This window comes from Hyalella azteca, unplaced genomic scaffold, assembly GCF_000764305.2.
Source record: "Hyalella azteca isolate HAZT.00-mixed unplaced genomic scaffold, Hazt_2.0.2 contig12760, whole genome shotgun sequence".
In the NCBI taxonomy this organism is placed as follows: Eukaryota; Metazoa; Arthropoda; class Malacostraca; order Amphipoda; family Hyalellidae; genus Hyalella; species Hyalella azteca.
Genome location: NW_025942708.1, coordinates 15,533 through 34,804, shown reverse-complemented (window position 1 = coordinate 34,804; position 19,272 = coordinate 15,533). Strand labels below are relative to the sequence as shown.

The window sequence follows — 19,272 nt, the reverse complement described above, 5'->3', positions numbered from 1 at the left end:
GAATCCTGATCCATCTAACATACCAGAAAGTGGAAAGTGGAAACCTTACTGTGTGAGTAAGTGAGGCACTGTGTGCATAGTGGCAAAGCATAGAGTTTTTTTAAAGATTTTAACCGATTTCTTAAGTATGATAATGAATAGGCCTAATGATTGCTGGTACAGTATGATGTGGTACATAGTGGCAAAGCAGAGAGTTTTTTAGACTCTCCCTCAAGTTCATTTTTGAGTCCTATAAGTAGACAAGTAAAGCATAGTGGCAAAGCAGAGAGTTTTTTAGACTCTCCCTCAAGTTCATTTTTGAGTCCTACATGTAGACCAGTAAAGTATCCTGGATACCTCAGACCTGCATTATCATGCATAAGAAATCTGTTTGAATCGTGAGTAAATGAGGAAATTAAAAATGAACTGATTCTAAAAAATCCGTGGTTTGTCACTATGATGTGGTATTGGTGGTAGTCATCGGTGCTATCCATTCCATGATAGATAATACTTTAATGGTCTACTTATAGGACTCAGAAACGAACTTGAGAAGTTGAGACAGAGTCTAAAAAACTCTCTGCTTTGACACTATGGGACGCCTGGGTAGGGTAAATGCGGTATATTCCGACACATTAAGGACGCATCAAGAAATGAAAAACTATAAAAAAACCGTATGCGTTACGTAAGTTCTGTTGCCTTCACATGACTCTCAAAACACTTCACTACGCGTCATCAATGAACGCATGGAACTAAAACAAAGCTTAATATAAAGGAAAAGCTGGAGAGGTGACGCCGTGACGGAATTACCTACGATGTCAGAATATACCGCGTTTACCCTAACACATGCATGGACTGTGTAAATACATTTGCAGCTCATTAATGGCTTTTCATGGCTGTCATGAAATGGATGGCTGATCACATCTCCAAGAAATGGAATCACGGCTGTCAAATCCATAAAACCATGGCTCAAAAAATTCAATTGCGGCTTGCCAAGTAGCATAGTGACAAACCAGAAATTTTTTAGAATCAGGTCATTTTTAATTTCCTCATTTGCCAAGATTTAAACCAATTTCTTATGTAGGGTAAACGCGGTATATTCCGACACATTAAGGACGCATCAAGAAATGAAAAACTATAAAAAAAACGTATGCGTTACGTAAGTTCTGTTGCCTTCATGTGACTCTCAAAACACTTCACTACACGTCAGCAACGATGAAACGTCACAAAATGTTGCCATATTTATTAAAAAGCCTTTAAAATGGAAACCTACCAAATCCCTATATTCCGTCACTGTGTGTGGCAATATTCGACACGTTGTGAGTCGTATTGCGTCAGCGCTTCAAATTTAACTGATACGTAATGCCGACATCAACGTATTTGAATTCCGTTTGCTGTGTGAGCTGTATTGGGATACAACACGGCTTTGAATTAGAACACTAACGAATATTGAACACTACTTAATTATGTTTTAATTAACAGCTATTAGGGTTTTAATTAAGCAAATTTCAATTTTTGTACAAAGCTTGGAACGATCTGTGTGTGTCCCATTCAAGTTGTGTCCGAATTAGTTTTGATGGGTCTAAATCCATCACTCAACTTAATCATCTATTAATTTATTTACGACTTGAAATCAGCGAATACAAGCTTACTTAAAGGATTCCTAATATATTCACAGACGTATTTAAAAGTCTCAAACCATAATATTCTTCCTATAAAAACAGTTATTCATTCACTATTTGGTAGAGCCATGTCAACTGTCAAATTTGACACATTTTTCGATGATCTCACCACGTGGCATGCATTATCTCTCTTTGGATCTCAATATTTTCCCACTAGATGGCCAAGACCTAGTGTTTTTGCAGTATTTCGACACGCAAATGTATGACGTCACCATTTCAACCATCAATGATCGCATGGAACTAAAACAAAGCTTAATATAAAGGAAAAACTAGAGAAGTGATGAAATTACCTACGATGTCGGAATATACCGCGTTTACCCTATGATGATGCTTGATGCTGGTATCCAGGATAGGTACTTTACTGGTCTACTTATAGGACTCAAAAATGAACTTGAGGGAGAGTCTAAAAAACTCTCTGCTTTGCCACTATGCATGATACTTTACTGGTCTACTTATAGGACTCAAAAATGAACTTGAGGGAGAGTCTAAAAAACTCTCTGCTTTGCCACTATGCCAAGTAGATATATTCCATGCCTGGTTCAGGCTGGTTGCAGGCTTGCAGCCATGCCATGAGCCTGAGGCATGAGTATGACTTGTTGTTGCGGCATTGCCGCCACCATAGTGACAAACCAGAGATTTTTTAGAATTGGTTCATTTTTAAATTCCTCATTTACTCAAAATTTAAACCAGTTTCTTATGTATGATAATGCTGGTTTCAATGACACTTTACTGGTCTACTTAAAGGACTCAAAAATGAACTGGAGGGAGATTTTAAAAAAACTCTCTGCTTTGCCACTATGGCGTCCCGCCACTTGCCGCTGCTGAGGTACTGTCTCCCGCCAGGGACAAGGCAAACTGGTCACCTACTTTTGGAGTTTCTTTGTCAACAACCCAGTATGAATTGGAGAATGAAAGAGTAACTCTAATTAAAGTAAATATTTAAAATGGGATTTGACAGTACAAATCTTTTATTACAAAAGAAGGGCAGAAGACCCTGAGGTAAAATAGTTTAGGCTAACAATAAAGAATAAAGCAAGGGCCCAAGTACCCTCCACTTGCAAGGACTGGTGTAAAGACTGTGTGTAATGAGCCTATGAGGTACCATGAGCAAAAGGTAAGCCAGGTCTGTAAGATAAAAATGAATTCAGAAGATTTTAGTTAAAATATGGGTTACGGAGCATGGGCAAGCAAGGAGTTGCTGAACAATAACTGAAAGGAAAAATGAAAATGTTCATCAGCAAACAGCCCATTCAAGCCTATTACTGTAAGAAAGTTGTTAGGATAAAACAGTTGCTAGGATAAAACAGTTGCCAAGCAAGTGGATAGATGCAGTTCAAGTTGAAAAGTGCACTGCAAACTAACAACCAGGCCAAACATAAACCAATTCTTCCCTCAATCTATAACGAGTTGTGGGAAGCAAAAGAATAGACCAGATAAGAATAATATCACTCATGAACATAACTTCAAAATCATCAGGTCAACTAAATGTTAAATAATTGAATGCTAAATGAATGCAGAATAAAAGTCAATAATTGCAACCAAAACTGAGGTGACTATACTATGGAGCCGCAGGCCCGCAGCATTGAGCTGATTTCTAGAAAATCTGAGTAAAGCTAATTGGAAATACTAAGTAATTCAGATTAAGACATTTTAAGCAATTAAATAGTTACTGAGACAGGTTTCTAAGCGCATTAACCAAAGAATATTGCATACATCCTTACCAATACTCACCTTTCTGAGTGATGCAGGAAAACGTGTCAGTTCTGGCAGCATACTCCTTGGTGAAGTTAAATGGGAATTCATTTGATGAATTGATAATTATAGGTATGGAATTCACTTATATTGTCACCACTTAGTGCAGCTGAAACAAATGGAATAAAAAGACGAAAGTGAATGCATGTAAAAATAAATAGGTGACAACAATTACTATGCAATAAGAGGCAAGATGGTTAAGCGACAAGGGATCAGAAGCCTCACGGCAACATTGTACAAGCCATTGCTATGTGCTTGTGATAAATGTGATGAGTTATTCCTGTCAGGTTGCAATTTAAAAATCACATTATCCTATTTTCTGATTTTTTATGAGTACCATCAAACAGGGTATTAAGGGATGGTTTTGAGTGTTTTTTGTTAATAACTTCTTACCATGAAACATTTCACAAACAAGTTTAGGCTCATTTTATAGCTCGTTACGAGGGCTATGGAATGACATCCAGAGGCAAAATAAAACCCTTCCAAATCACCCCTGGGAGCGAGGTAATCCAGGAGACTTGAAATAAAACCTAATTTTAAAGTAGGTATTTTAAACATGCAGAGTGTACTCGCCTATTACAAGCAGTACTGTAAAATTGGGTAACTTTGACCACTTTTTTTTTCGAAATGATGTCATTTTTTTCTAGATAAGTTAAACTTAAATTGAAACGTGCAAAATACAGGTCTATACTCTAGCTTCAATTACCATAAATTGCTGACTCCTGCCTCTCATAGTTTTGATGTAATTTCAAAAAAGGTGATGGTCTTTGTTACCCCAGCTCTTGGGGTTTCTTTGACTGGGTGGCAAAATCAATTCTATTTTTTGGTGAAATAACTCCAGGTTTTGGTGCATTGTAGTAGAACTCTTCTAGTTACATATGCAAATGACTTATTTGAGGAAAGTGTCATAGTTTGCAAATTGGGGGCGCCACCCCCAAATGGGCGAAATGTGACCAATTTAATTTAATAATTTAATTTAATAATGGCAGCCGTGATGGGGTAACATTGATCGATTTGGAATTTAAGTTAAAATTACCATATATAAGACTCTGTAGAGTCTGAAACATAAAGAAAAAACATTAATAGGTGTATCAAACATAAAATATGTTATATAGGTACCTATGGTAATTTTAACTTAATTTCCAAGCCGGTCAATGTTACCCCGTCACTGCTGCCATTAGGAGGTCAAAGTTCCCCCATTGGGGGGTGGTGCCCCCCATTTGCAAACTATGACACTTACCTAAAATTTGTCATTTGCATATGTAACTAGAAGAGTTCTACTACAATGCATCAAAACCTGGAGTTATTTTGCCAAAAAATAAAAAAAATGGAGGGGTACTCTGACAGGCTTTGAATAATAGCTCTTTTTTGTGGGTCACATTTTTAATTTTTTAACCTATTAGATATGCAAACTTTTTAAATCTTTCTATTGTGTTACGTAGCCACAGTATTAGGCCTTTAATGGCCATTGACCAAATTTTTCTATGTCAAATAGTTTTTGAGTTTTAGGGGTTTTTGTTAAAAAAACAAAAATTGGTCAAAGTTACCCCGGGAGTCAAAGTAACCCCATTTTACGGTACTCAAAGTCCTCCTCTTTCTTTGTAGATGTAACATAATGACGAGGAGCTCAACAAGTTTCTTTCTTGAGTGACCATTGCACAGGGCGGAGTTCTGCCAAAAATCCAGGCTGTTCTGCTCCCCAAGAAGATTCTATTTAAATTTAAATTTTTGCTTTTTGTAAAACTACAGGTTTTGCTTGCAATTTTAGGAAAATTCTGTCCAAGGCCTTGTCTCTGTAGTAGTCTCTACCCTGCCTGACTATGGCCACTACCACTACTCAGTTGTAGTGCTATATTAGTTATAGTGCCTGTTACTGTGGTAGTGCTAAGGCACTACATTTACAGCAAATTTATCATATTAGGTATAATAACTCATAATTTATCTGATAAATCATGCACAAATGCTTGTTACATCTGAATTTATATTCTACCATAGATTCTACAATCCTCAGATTCTTCTTGTCACACCTAGGGGATACTCGTACTTTAAACTAAATAAGTTTTGTCAATTGCTGTTATGGTTTACCTTCACTTTCCAAGCAACCTCACAGAGGAGGAACAAATGCTGCAGACAAAATACCAGAAACTGTGTCGAAAGGTTGGTGCAACTGCAATTGTCATTGCTATATATGAGAAGTTTGGCGTCCACTTATTTGATGAAGGTCATAGAGTAAAAATTACTCATCTATTGAATAGCTATAGGCTAAATAATTATTTTAATTTGTGGAATCTACTAGGCGGCCAAAGTGCTCTTAGTCATTAGAAGTTGGTGGTGTGATGTTATGTATGGTGTGATGTCATGGTGTGATGTTATGTATGGTTGTTCAGTGAACAGTTGTGGAACAATAAACTTTTATACTAGCAAAACTTTGCAATAATGTTTTGATTAATTGCTATAATTTTACTATAATTTGCTTGAAACTGTGCTCGACTTTTTACAACACTTCTCTTCAACTTCACTTCTTGTTTGTCTGTCTGTCTGTCTGCTACAAATCTTAATGAACACACTTCTACTTATCCTATCGATCTGAAATTTTGCACACTTGCGTAAAGTTGGAGACAATGCATGAATCAAATGACAAAATAAATGATTTTAAAAATTAAATTTTTGTTTTCAATATTAAAAAAATTGAAAAAATAAAATACTTAAAAAAAACTTTTTAAAAAAACCACGTTTTTCTTGTGGACTAAAAAGTAGAAAATAAATTATGGCTCGCCCCAAAAAACGTGTGTCGGGCATATTTATGATTAAAGCGAAAAGCACATTCAATTAAGCTAATTTAGGTCTCTAATTGCTAGTTTTTATGATTGTATCTGAAATTGTTACGTGAAAATAGCCTGCATGCCGAATTTCAGATCTCTAGAGCAATCAGAAGTGGGCTAATTTTCGTTATCAATGTTAACAACAAACAAACAAACAAACAAACAAACAAACGCGAAGCTAAGCTAAGAAAAACGTGTTAACAATTTTGTCAGCTACAAATCTTATAACTGATATTTGATAAACTTTTACCTGTCCAATTGATCGGAAATTTTGCACACTTCTGTAAAGTCAGAGGCAATGCATGAATCAATTGACAGAATAAATAATTTTGAAAAAATTATATATTAAAAAATTTTGAAAAATCGATTTTTTTAATATTTGAAAATAAAATGAGAAATTCATTGTACATCTTTAACATTGGAGACACTGGGTTCTTTAGAAGTATTGTCTTTAAAAAGCAATTTTTAAAAGTATATTATATTATGTTTTACCTTCCCTACATGGATGTGAACTTTAATCTAACAATCTAAGAAATTATCCACATATACATATAAAAATCAGTCTTTTTTGTATATATATTCTAATTTAAACTATTTTGGGTAAATAGGTGCTGAATTTATTGTGCTTGTCTGTCACTGTATAATCGAAAATATAAAAGAATTTATTTTCAACTCCATCCTGTTCTTCACTCTCAATTTTGCTGTGGTAGAACATGCTCTACATTTTTGGCAGCACTGACTTGTAACAGAAGTTTTATGATTCTGGGTGATCTTGTATAAAATACTGTGATAAAACTCAAGCCAATTTTCCACCAATTATTGCCTTGAAACGACATAATTTATATTCTGTTTCCAGCAGCTGTTTAATAGATGAACAGCATAGAAGAGAGTTTAAAATAATATAACCTTAAAAAATTTTTTTTGAAAGGTACTAGCCTAAATTAGACCATCAGGAAATACTTTATGAACAAGTGCAAATATTTGGATGTTTATGGATTTTTTATACTGGTGGTTGTTCTGCAAGAATTGGGAGTTGATTTGTTTGAACCATATTGTTATTTATCACTCTTAACTGAATGTGTAGGTACCTATCAGATTCTTTGAGAACATTTTAGAAAGAAAAATGACAGAAAATGTTGTTTTTGTAGTTATTCATGTGTAGGAGCTGGAAAATGCATAGACCAGTCTGTAATTTATACTTAATTTTGCATGATGATTAAAAAAATTACTAGTGACAGGTTTGACTGAAACTGTGAGTGCAATTTTAAAATCCCATTATCCTGTTTGAAATACCGTATGTATTACGTAAGTTATTGAAAATATGTATTTCTCTTTTTCTGTTCTCAAAACTTCTCATTGTAATGTATAATTTGCTTAGATAAGATTTATTTTTCAGAGAAAAGCATTACAGCAGCTGCGGACTCCTAAGCCAGATGCTGAGCAGAGTCCCACCAACAAGCGGCCAATGGAGGCCAAAGATGCCAAGGAAATGGCCAAAAAGTTGATAAAGTCAGGGGCTATCAGAGTGCCTGAGAAGCTGCCAAGCAACAATGAGAGAACCACCTTCAAGCGCTCAATGGTGCATTATGAGCCTCCATATTAGTTTTTGTTTCATTTGAGTAATTGGAAAATGTGAATTGTTTCATTGCAAACGCATTTGCTTTTGGTGATAAAATGTCAATGGCTTAAAGATACAGTTCAAATACACAGTTCCAAACTTCATGTGTGTAAAAATATACATACGTAGGTAAATTATTAATTTGGACAATTTTAACATGAATTTTGATCAGCAATAACTAGGTACATTCATACTTTTTATTTCTGAAAAGTTCTCATTTTAGTTCCCGATAACAAATTATTTGAGCTTGAAACAAATTTACTGCGTTTCCTACCAATTCCTTGATACATGTTTTTGACAATATTTTTCTTGAATTCTAAATAATATATTCATCACTCTGATAAAAAACAAACTTGCTATAGAAAAAATTTAATTTTTAATGTTAAAAATTTAAAATTTTGATGCCTCAATTATTACTCATAATCGTGCAGGAATGGAATGATGCAACTTTTATGATGTTCTTTATTGTTATTTTTATATGGTTATTTCTTCTCTGAGCATAAAGTATACTAAAATTATAATGTACCACTATCCTTACTTATTTGATAAATATATTAGGTTGATGCTGGTACAGCTACTTTATTTAAGCAATTCAGGTTTTGTAATTGGTTATCAAACTTGTCTCAATTGTGATCACACGGCAGGGGTTGGAGCGCAAGCTGTCAGCGGCAGACAAGGCTCCGTCAGGATACCAGCCGTTCAGCACCAGCCATCCTGAGGAGGAAGTGCACGAGTCACGCCTTAAAGTCAAGGTTAGAAGGAATATGTTTGCTGCCTAGTCTTTTAATATGAGCTAGATTGTTTCAGTTATATGTTAGTTATTTGTATTGTTAGTTATATGTTCATTGAATAAAATCATGATTAATATAAATACTGCAAACAATCTCGCTCAAGCACAGCTTCTAATGTGGAAGTTCTTTGTCATTTTGGAGCTCATGTTTTGGTAGAATAACTATGTACTTTTTTACAAAAATTGTATTAATTGGTATTCACATTTATATCACTTTGAGAACTTATAAGAGTTACGCCAAGGTTAAAATCAGGCTTATGTTTTTCACTGCTCTAACAGATTCTTGAACTACAATCATATATAAAATTTTACATATCATTAACAACCATCTTCAGTATTTTCTCTGCAGTCATTACTTTGTCCATTCATTTTAATGATGCTAAATTCATGGTTGTGAGTAAAATTTACTTGGAATCTCTTGAGTATTTTTCTTTGTACAGCGATAATATTTTTTAGAGAACTTTTTTTTACTTTTTTTTTGTTACTGTGCATCACATTTATTGAGCACTTTGAAGAAATATGATACGTGTTTCACATTGACCTTTAATTATGTTATATATTCTTAATAAACGATTGGTTTAGCTTTCTTACTTGAAAACTTCTTTGTTTCAGCATCTGTACGATAGTTTCGTGAGCGATCGAGAGCGGGTGGGGGAGAAGGCTGAGGGGCGTGCTGCTGCTGCTGGGGGATTAGAAGGGGAAGACCCTCTGAGTCCCCTCACTCCCCCACGTGCAGGGACCGCCCCTGGGGGAGCCCTGCGCCCTCCCCTATCAGGGGACGCTGGTGTGGCCCCACGCTCCGGCCACACTATATATATTTTCGGCTATAACATCTCTGAAGAAGTTATCAAGAAAAACTTCAGTAGCTTCGGTAGCATCATTAACATCAGCATGGAGGTGGACAACAAGTGAGGCTCTTTGTAATCTTGTTAATTAAAAAGTTTTGATGCTCTTAACTCACTCATTTTCATAAATATCTGGAAATTTATAATAATTTGTTTATTTTTCAGTTGCGGGTTTGTGACTTTCGAGAAAGTGGAATCTGCTGAGAAAGCTATAGCAGAGGTAAGTGGCAGGCATTGTTATTTGTATGACTATATATGATCCGTAGCGAGTGTTCGTAATTAACTTAAATTTAAGTGTAATGTTGCGACCAAGCTGCCACTGTTTTTGCGTCGATAATAATAATTAGCGAGTTACAATAGTTAGTATGCCAAGAATCAACTTGCTTCACTCATTTTGAGCTGTTGGGGTGAGGTTGCCAGGAATATATGCTGCCTGTGTCATAATCCTGGTGCTCGTATCTATCATAACGAATTATTAGGTGTAATTATCATATGTGTAATTACAATTAATGCGCGTCTAATTAGTCAGAAAATTGGTGTGTGTTGGAACGCCTTGCTTCCTGCCGACCATGTCTCATTGTTGGAGCCAAATATCTTATCAACCCATTTCTTAACTCAAGTTAATTCCTTCACTGTTGGAAGATAACTCACAAAAGTTTGAACGAAAGAGCCTTCAAAAGTGATTCATATAATTATAAAATAATGAATACGGCAGCTCCGACATTTGTTAGCAATATGGCTTCTGAAATTCTTTTTGCGATTTGATTGTCAATTTGCACATTTGCGTAAATCCCGGGAAGTGTATGAGTGTAGGGCGCAGTAAGCGATGTGTCTGTGCCACTTTACACATCCATATGAATGATGTGTACATAACTACAAATAGTTCACGAGATGTACATCATTGCGAATGATATGTACATCGCACACAGCGCGAACGCTTCGCACGGTTTTACACCAAAATTGCATGGCTGTACTTCAAATGTACATGGCTGTACATTAAAGTTACATGGCTGTACATTAAAAGTACATTGCTCTACATTAAAGGTACATAGCTGTACACTAAAGGTACGCGTCTGTACATTAAAAGTACAAGGCTGGACATTAAAGGTACATGGCTGTACATTGAAGGTACATGGCTGTACATTGAAGGTAAAAGGCTGTTCATTAAAGGTACATGGCTGTACATTAAAGGTACATTGCTGTACATTAAAGGTACATGGCTGTACATTAAAGGTACATTGCTGTACATTAAAGGTACATGGCTGTACATTAAAGGTACATGGCTGCACATTAAAGGTACATTTCCGTACATTAATTCCATTACTATACAGATGAACGGCACGATGGTGTCGGGGGTGCAGCTGAAGGTGTCACTAGCGCGGCGCCAGCCTCCCGTGGAGCCCATCAACGACGCGTCGTCCTCAGCCACGTGGTCCACCATCGGTACGTGGCACGCACTGCTGTCATCCTGCCTTATTATAATTATGTCTGATAAGAGAACAGTGTAATGTATCGTTCGATAAATAAACATTTAATTACAGAAATTATTAGTGTTTTCCAAAAATTAAGGCGTTAAAGAATATTTAGCAAAAGAAGTGTGAAAGAACTTTCATTGTTCACCGAATACACTGAAAGCGAAACGTTTGCTGTTAATAACAGTGCGGAACATTTGACATTATGTCAATGCAGATTTCAACATTTTAGAGTTTATTCGAGTTGTTATTTTAATGTTAGGGGAACAAACGGCAGTAGATTTGTTTGTCCGAGTAAGAGCTATTTATTTATTTGAAATTTATCTATTAGGTATAACTTTTCTAATGTACTACTTTTCGGCACATTGTATTATATTACAGTATAAATTTTCTGCTATAAACGGATAGCCCAGGGTCTACTCTATTCCTATAAGAATTCAGCAGTTTTTATTTTGATACTTTCGATCACCTTCTTAGGTTATACCTAACTTTGTTAGTTTGGTCATTTGCAGACATTTCCATCTTGACTATGAAAGGCCGCTATACTGCGACCAAAAATTATTTTTAAATATTGTTTTTAAATCTGAAACACAAATATGTTTATTATTGCAATTAATTAATTTATAAGTTTATTAATAAAACAATACTCACAAGTGATAATTCATGTTCTTAATATAATAAATGTTATAAAGTAGTGTAACTAACAAGCTTTTTGTGACAGCGGCGAGCCACTCACAGAAAGGTTCCCACAACGACAAGCGCGACCTCGTCAGGTACGACGAGGACTTCTTCTAGCCTTCGTCACCACGTCACGGGGACTTCTTCCCCCGCCCCGCCATCGTCACCACGTCACGGGGACTTCCTATAGCCCCGCCCCGCCATCGTCACCACGTCACGGGGACTTCTTATAGCCCCGCCCCACCATCGTCACCACGTCACGGGGACTTCTTCCCCCGCCCCGCCATCGTCACCACGTCACGGAGACTTCTTATAGCCCCGCCCCGCCATCGTCACGGCATTATTTCGCCCGCCGTTGCTCCAATGTTTAGTTTTTTAAAACTTATTACCCATTTCCAATCGCCATCTCCAGTCCCTTTTTATTTTCCGCTTTACTTCTCATTTCGAAGCTCATTTTTCATCAGTACAGGGCTATTTTTTTACAACTGTCTCGTATTTTCTTGCTGTTACGTCATCTTCCGTCATTCATTCATACATCATTCACTCGTGCACCATTCAGTTGTATGAATGTGGCAATGTATAAAGATATAAAGATGGTCGTCTTGCGTCTGAGGGCAGTAAAATATATCGTCGAATATGTGAATTTATGCCCTTGCAAATAAAATGCTTTGTAAAAATTTGCCTGCGTCGGATTGCGAGCGAGAATATTAATCATTTAACGGCCTAACTGATCTTAGCGTATAATATGTGTTTAATATCGTCCAATAAACTTATTCTATTCTGCTGTAATTTTTTTTACCTAACGATCTGCTGCTCGAATTTTAAGGCAGCAGAGTTTAATCTTGGCTCATTAAATTTGGCTAAGTGTGTATGAAAGTCTTGTCAGGTATTGTTCATCAATGTATCTGTTCCATAGCAGCCTTATTATTTTTTCCTACATGTCAAAATTAAGTTGTTAAATGAGGATGCACCAGCAAAATTTTCGTTTGAGGATCTTCTATGCGATATTGTGATGACGCACGTGATATTTTAGTGAATGGCCGGCATGGTAGAAGTTTCGAGATCAACTGAGGCCGATTGTTTATAGTTGTTAACTGTAGAGTCGCGCTTAACTGTAGATTTATTTTCGCACATTATCTGATGAATTGAACGAGTTCACGTTCTGTTCCAGTCAATATGGAGGTGCCAGAATACTTTATTTCCGATTTAATAATACTTCCCTGGAAGTCAATTTCTCATTTATTCTGGATCATAAAGCTGTAGAGCTTCTCAACTAACATTTTATTTTATTTTAGTTTTGGCATGCACAATTTTAAAAGTTTGATGAATAATTTAAGTTTGCACCATGTTTTGTCATCGTTCCTCTGGCACCCTTACAGACTAGGAATTTCCCACATTAATATTAACTATAACCCAAAATGACGACAAAATTTGAAATTTTCGATGTTGTGAGCATTAAAAATTTATTTTCCTTGAAAAGGAACCCATTTTTATGTGAATTTTTAACAGTTTGTTATTATTATGAGATAAAATCTTGACCGTTTTTATGAAAATATCACTAAAAAACTATCAAAGTTACATATTATAAGTTGGTGATAATTCACCAATTTATTGCTCAGTTAATTAAATTGATGAATCAAGTCTCTTGATTGAGTTTAACAGGAATTCATATTGCCGTGTGTTTTTCTATAAAGGTTGGCAGCCCTGGCATCAGCTGAAATATACCCAGCTGAGCTCAACAAAGACCAGTCGCATCGAAAGCGAGAGTAGTGGATGGTTGTACCTTTCTCGAGTCGTGCCGGCAATCAAGCTTTAACCGGTAATTGTATTATTGTTTGATGATGTCGAGACAACTGGCTCAGTGTTAATTTACAAGTGTTTGAAGTCCCTGCACATTTTGACGTATCTCTGATTTAATAATAATTAAACTCAAAATGAAAACTCTTCCTTGTGTTGACTTTGAGAAACAGCTGAGATACGGCAGAGAATTTTCGTCGTTTTTGCTTTAATTGCTATTTTATTAATACTCTAGGAACTTGGCAGACTCAATTGTACTTTATTGTTTTCTGCAATTGAAAAAATTGAAGTGTTTTGAACGTAGCGTGGCTTTAGAAGGCCATTAATCAGAGAACGTTCACTGGGTCTCTTTGTCTGTGCCTGAACTCCGAGCTAGTTTCGGTGCTTGCGCTGTGTATCTGTCGTGATGTGTACGGCGTTAGTAAAGCTGTGCTGTTATTAGCATCGATTGTCTATCCTGAGTGTCGAGTGCGTATAAAAATCTATTCTAATTCCAAGAATAAATTTGCATCGCTTAAATATAATCTCACAGGGGAAAAGATATCAACCTTTCACAAAAAAGCCATAACCATTCAGTTCTGTCTCTTTGTTGTCATGACTTTTTGACTTCAACTTCGGAGTTTTCTTTTGTTAGTAAGGATATCAATTCGCTCGTGCTGACTAACGTGATAAATAAGAAGGGTACATTTTTGATATTGTGTTACTTTGTATCTTCGGCGGGAGAAATATTAATACAATTGTACTATTTAGATAATACATTGATGTTGTTTATTCATATTTGCCGTGATGAATTATATTAAATTGTTCTTATTTCCAGATGCACATTTTTTGAATTAAAATTATTTCAGCCTGGAGTTAGTATAGTTGTTCCGTTAGCTTGTTGGCAGCTATTACACTTGATAGCTCAAAGTATTATAACTACTAAAGTTTCAATTAGATTTTCCGACCGAGTATGCGCTAAATTTTTGAACTTCTTAGCGATACTCTGCTCACTCACCCGATCTTCTTAGCACTTAAATAAATTCATTACTCACTTTGAACGATAAACAGGTGGTAGGATTTTATAAAGTGCCAAGGAACAAGAGTAACTTTGTTTGTCAGCTCGTCGTGTTCAGACCACGGCCATCTTCGCTACCGTCACGTCGACGCGTCTCCTGTGAGCATGGGCCACTGCACCAGTGATGCTGAGGTAAGTCACTGCACCACTGCATGTCGTTTATTAATAGTAAAAACTTTTGCTGCATTGCGCCATCATTGGTGCAGACAGTAGTCATCAGCATTATCACTCCTGGTCACACTGATGCGCAAATGACATCAGTGCAGCAGCACAAACCATCTAATGAACATCACAGGCTATATAATATCAAGTAAGGTTTTCCACATCAGCTCCCGCGTTGTCCATTAGGCATGGATAATTAGGAGGCAAATACCGCGCCCCGGCGTCTCTGATAGAGGCGCGTGTGCAGCGCGATGGCTGCTAATTCAGAAAATACTTACTTCTTTGGAGAAATTTCAACATTTGGAAGATATATCTCTGTTTTCAATGCATAAATGTTAAGAATAATGCTTACACACTGAAACAATTAAAAATTTATAAAATTAATTCAGATAGAACTTTAGCATTCTAGGAGTCAAATTCATTTTAATTTCTGCAATAAACCTCAGAATGAAATTGATTGCACTACTTTAGAGTATTGGTTGAGTTGAATTCTCCGAAGACCGGTGAGCTGGGCTCATGGCTGTGCCTGTGGCTTCAACTTAAGTGATATTGTGGCTGCTTCTCAGAAGTTAGGACAGTCGTCTCCTGAACCAACTTTCTAACTCAATTCAGCGTCCGGTATTGAGAGTTTGAGTTGATACTAGAACAGTGAGGGATTAACCAACGTGGGCATCACGATCTCTTGTGTATACTTCGCTTTGTTCTGTGATGCAATATTAGTCTGGTTGTCACTTATACATTACCAAAATTAATTTGAATTATCAAACACCAACATTCGGTCATTCGCCGGCCCACGATAAATCTAAGTAGATCAATTCATCATCAGGTTAGGAAGAGTTGAGCGCCAGCGTGGCCAGCTCATTCGTAAGGACTTGCTGTGTCGATTTTCATGTTGCTGTAAGTTTAATATGCGTGAATTTTTTATTAACTTCACTTTCATCGAATTCATTTATTGTTCCTTTTATTTTTACTGTTATAATCAGAGCCTTGACTCAACCTTCAAGCAAATGTTTATTCGCTGCAAACGCCAGAAGCCTGCGTGCTGCAGGAGAACAGAAGCGCCTTCATCTCGGCTCAGTTCTGCCTAGCGCGGTGTACTCTTTTATTTATTTATATATTATTGTTTATATATAAACAGTTAGTCTAGTGACGTTTGTGTCTTTAATGCGTTATTTAGTCGGCTACTGAGTTCACTGGACGGTTATTCTAGTGACGTTTGTGCCGCTAATGAGTTATTTTGCCGGCTACTGGTACTGAGTTTACTGAACAGTTTTTCTAGTGACGTTTGTGCCGTTAATGAGTTATTATGGCGGTTACTGATTTACTGGACAGTTATTCTAGTGACGTTTGTGCCGCTAATGAGTTATTTTGCCGGCTACTGAGTTCACTGGACGGTTATTCTAGTGACGTTTGTGTCGCTAATGAGTTATTTTGCCGGCTACTGAGTTCACTGGACGGTTATTCTAGTGACGTTTGTGTCGCTAATGAGTTATTTTGCCGGCTACTGAGTTTACTGGACAGTTAATCTAGTGACGTTTGTGCAGCTAATGAGTTATTTTGCCGCCTACTGGTACTGAGTTTACTGAACAGTTTTTCTAGTGACGTTTGTGCCGTTAATGAGTTATTATGGCGGTTACTGAGTTTACTGTCAGACAGTTATTCTAGTGACGTTTGTGCGGCTAATGCGTTATTCAGTGTAGGTGAAGCTGCCCGCATCCTAGTGCCTGCCCATGCCATCTCATTCTCTCAGCATTGATATTTAACACTGCCCACTCTGCATGAACTCCTTAAGATGGCCATAACTCAATCATATTCTCATGTCATGAACAATGCAGTATCCTAAATTCAAACGATAGATTTTAGCAAACAATTAATATTCAGATCCCCAATACAGAGTGGATGCCTTTGGTCATTTTAAACTTGTGTTCCGCAAGACTCTTGAGCGAGTCTTACTCTCAAGGGCATGTAAATTACTCTCAAGGGCATGTAATAACTCTCAAGGGCATGTAAATTAACTCTCAAGGGCACATTGAGGGTTAACGACCCAAGCCATCATGTGTTGGTGTAGGTCAAGTCTATTGACAATAACTGGCCCAGCGATATACGCATCGTTGGACGACCGTATAGCTATATAGCCCCTCGATCGTAGTTTACCGCTCTCTCACCCCGCCATTGTTTGACGATTCCTGGTCAAAATAATCCACTATCATTCTTGAAGAGAATAATATTTATTTGCTTCATGGAATTTAAGTTTGATTTTACAGGCGATTTCTGATTCTGTGATTGTTTAGACATTTTAATGCAATTAATATTGACAGATTGTCGTTCTTGATTTCGGTTCCGCCACCGAAGTAAGGGTTTCAATAAAGATTTCTTTTTTGACGAAAAATTCGAACTTGCCTTGTATCTACAAAAATTAATAATTTGCAAACATTGGAGGGATTGGAACACGTGTAGTTGTGCTTAGCTTGGCCGCTGCTCCAGCAGTTGACGTCTTGCACTTGTTATGCTTTTGATTGGCACGCCTCCTGCTGAGCCAGCAATCAATCCCAATCATGCCACATGTGAGGCTAGTCGTCAATCAGGTCATGGACATGGACGACCAAGTCCCTAGTTCTTATTATGTTGATTATCATTAGAGTGGCTAGCGTTCATTTTCATTTGTTAATTGTTATCCTTGCTATACGTCAAGGCAGGAGGAGAAAGGTTTCAGATCAATGTTGATTTATGACCAGAGGCCACACTTTCAAAACTATGTCCTCATAACGGCCTAAGTACAATTTGCGGCCACTTTCTTGTCTCTTGTTGGTGGGTTCAGTTTGAAAAGCTGTTCATGATTGGCTGACGTACTTACAAAGGTATAAATATTTTTAATAGTAGTACAACACAAAACATATACATGAAAATATGAATTACTGTCTCGACTAACTAACCCCAGCACGATATCAACCTTTGACTACCATATGCCTTGGCAATAGATCGTACGAATTTTTTTTAATCAATGCATCAACAGGCCTTTTACTATCGCATCACTATAATGTATGTGCTGAAATTTTTTGAACTTCTTAAGTTTCAAATTGTGGTAATATTGTTAAATTCTTCGCTTGTTAGTAAACTTCCTCGCGAATGAAAACTGTCCCCGAAAAGCCAATTAAAATTTAAAGTTTAAGTTCAGACAGAAGCTACGAATTTATAAGCCCATAAATTTACGCTCAATTGCATATTATTGGCCGGACATCATGCAGATAATTACTGGTTTTTGCCGCTCGGCATCATGAACTGAGCCCTCGCAAGCTGACTTCTAAAGTCGCTGCGCTGTCGCACAATTCCTGAGAATAAGTTGACTGTCTGTGACATTTGCGTATAAAACAATTATCACAAAGATTTTAATGTGTTATATAAGGGTCATGACACATTGTTATTAACGTATTATCACATTTTTAATAAGAGTAAGAAGGTAATCTTCATCGTTGAGTTGGTTAATCCTTGCGTAACAATTCAATATATCTTGACCGATAAACCTAGCCGCACTCGTGATTTTTGATTATATAATCAGTTTTTTTTCATCGAATTCTTGTCACGAACATGTCACGAAAACATTTGGTGTGTGTGGTTACGACGCCATGCATACGCAGGATACGTTATAGAACCCGTCTCATGATACGCTCACTGGCGTATATAACACGTATACGTGCCCGTGTAATACGTACGTGTGAGGCTGGCAGTTACACGTACACGCACTGCGTGTCACTGATAAGTCCTAACTGTTTTTTCATTAATCCTCGTCCTGATGGTTGGTGACACTGCGTGTGCGTAGAAACTTCCTGGTCGTCTGTTCATGAGGTGCACACATCATGTGCGTGTTGTGTGCGTGTGCCGTGCAGCCTCACATGAGATCGTGCGTTGCGCTGTGCATGATTTACCGGCGCTGTGCTTGCTTTGCCAGAATTGTGCTTGCTGTACCCAAGTCTTCCTCATGTTTATTTGTACGCTTTGTGCTAGTGCTGCTCATTTTAAGAGTACAACTTGGTTATTTTCTGCTAGTGCTGCTCATTTCAAGTGTACAGCTCATGCAAGTACACACGTGTCCTGCTTTAACTGAACGCTTAATTTTTTGATGACCGATATTATAAGAAATGGTTCTCAATATCAACTTTTATCCTAATTCACAATCTCATTTAATTTATTTCACACGACGTATCTCTTTCTCATTTTTATCTAGAGTTTCGCCTTTATTATTAAGATTTATTTTTAAATGTTACTTACGTAAAACATTTATTCTAAGTATTTTGTTCTTTTTTATCCATGTTCTCCGTAGAGCTTATAATGCTCTCTTGTTAGTTGGTCGCCCGCACGTGGCCGACTCTTGCAGACCAATGCGCCTCACCTCTTGTTTGTGCTACTGTGTTGTGTGTGTTGTGTGTATTGAGTGTGTTGTGTGTATTGAGTGTGTTGTGTGTATTGAGTGTGTTGTGTGTGCTGTGTGTGTGTGTGTGTGTGAACTGTGATGTATATGTGCTGCACCGCTCACGCGCTGCACCGCTCACGTGCTGCACCGCTCACGTGCTGCACCGCTCACGTGCTGCACCGCTCACGTGCTGCACCGCTCACGTGCTGCACC

The 19,272-nt window shown here is 37.1% G+C and overlaps 2 protein-coding genes across 3 annotated transcripts in view; both read left to right on the top strand.

Annotated features, from left to right (window-relative positions):
* Window positions 1–5,410: 5,410 nt before the first annotated feature.
* Window positions 5,411–12,416, top strand: LOC108665438 (negative elongation factor E). Of its 2 annotated transcripts, XM_018152189.1 has the most exons (8): window positions 5,411–5,567; window positions 7,629–7,811; window positions 8,495–8,602; window positions 9,253–9,548; window positions 9,651–9,705; window positions 10,817–10,928; window positions 11,679–11,755; window positions 11,796–12,416. In XM_018152189.1, exons 1-7 carry the CDS (start codon window positions 5,487–5,489, stop codon window positions 11,750–11,752), a joined length of 909 nt encoding a protein of 302 aa, XP_018007678.1. In that variant the 5' UTR covers window positions 5,411–5,486; the 3' UTR covers window positions 11,753–11,755; window positions 11,796–12,416. The 2 variants fall into 2 exon arrangements, with proteins under 2 accessions (XP_018007678.1, XP_018007677.1); XM_018152188.1 differs by having other exon boundaries at window positions 11,679–12,416.
* A 988-nt stretch (window positions 12,417–13,404) lies between these two features.
* The window catches only part of LOC108665440, a 19,765-nt gene continuing 13,897 nt past the window's right edge, over window positions 13,405–19,272 (top strand). The window contains exons 1-2 of the mRNA XM_047883371.1: window positions 13,405–13,454; window positions 14,250–14,621. Coding sequence (XP_047739327.1) covers window positions 14,595–14,621 — 27 coding nt within the window. The 5' untranslated portion in view covers window positions 13,405–13,454; window positions 14,250–14,594. The remainder of the gene's footprint in view (window positions 13,455–14,249; window positions 14,622–19,272) is intronic.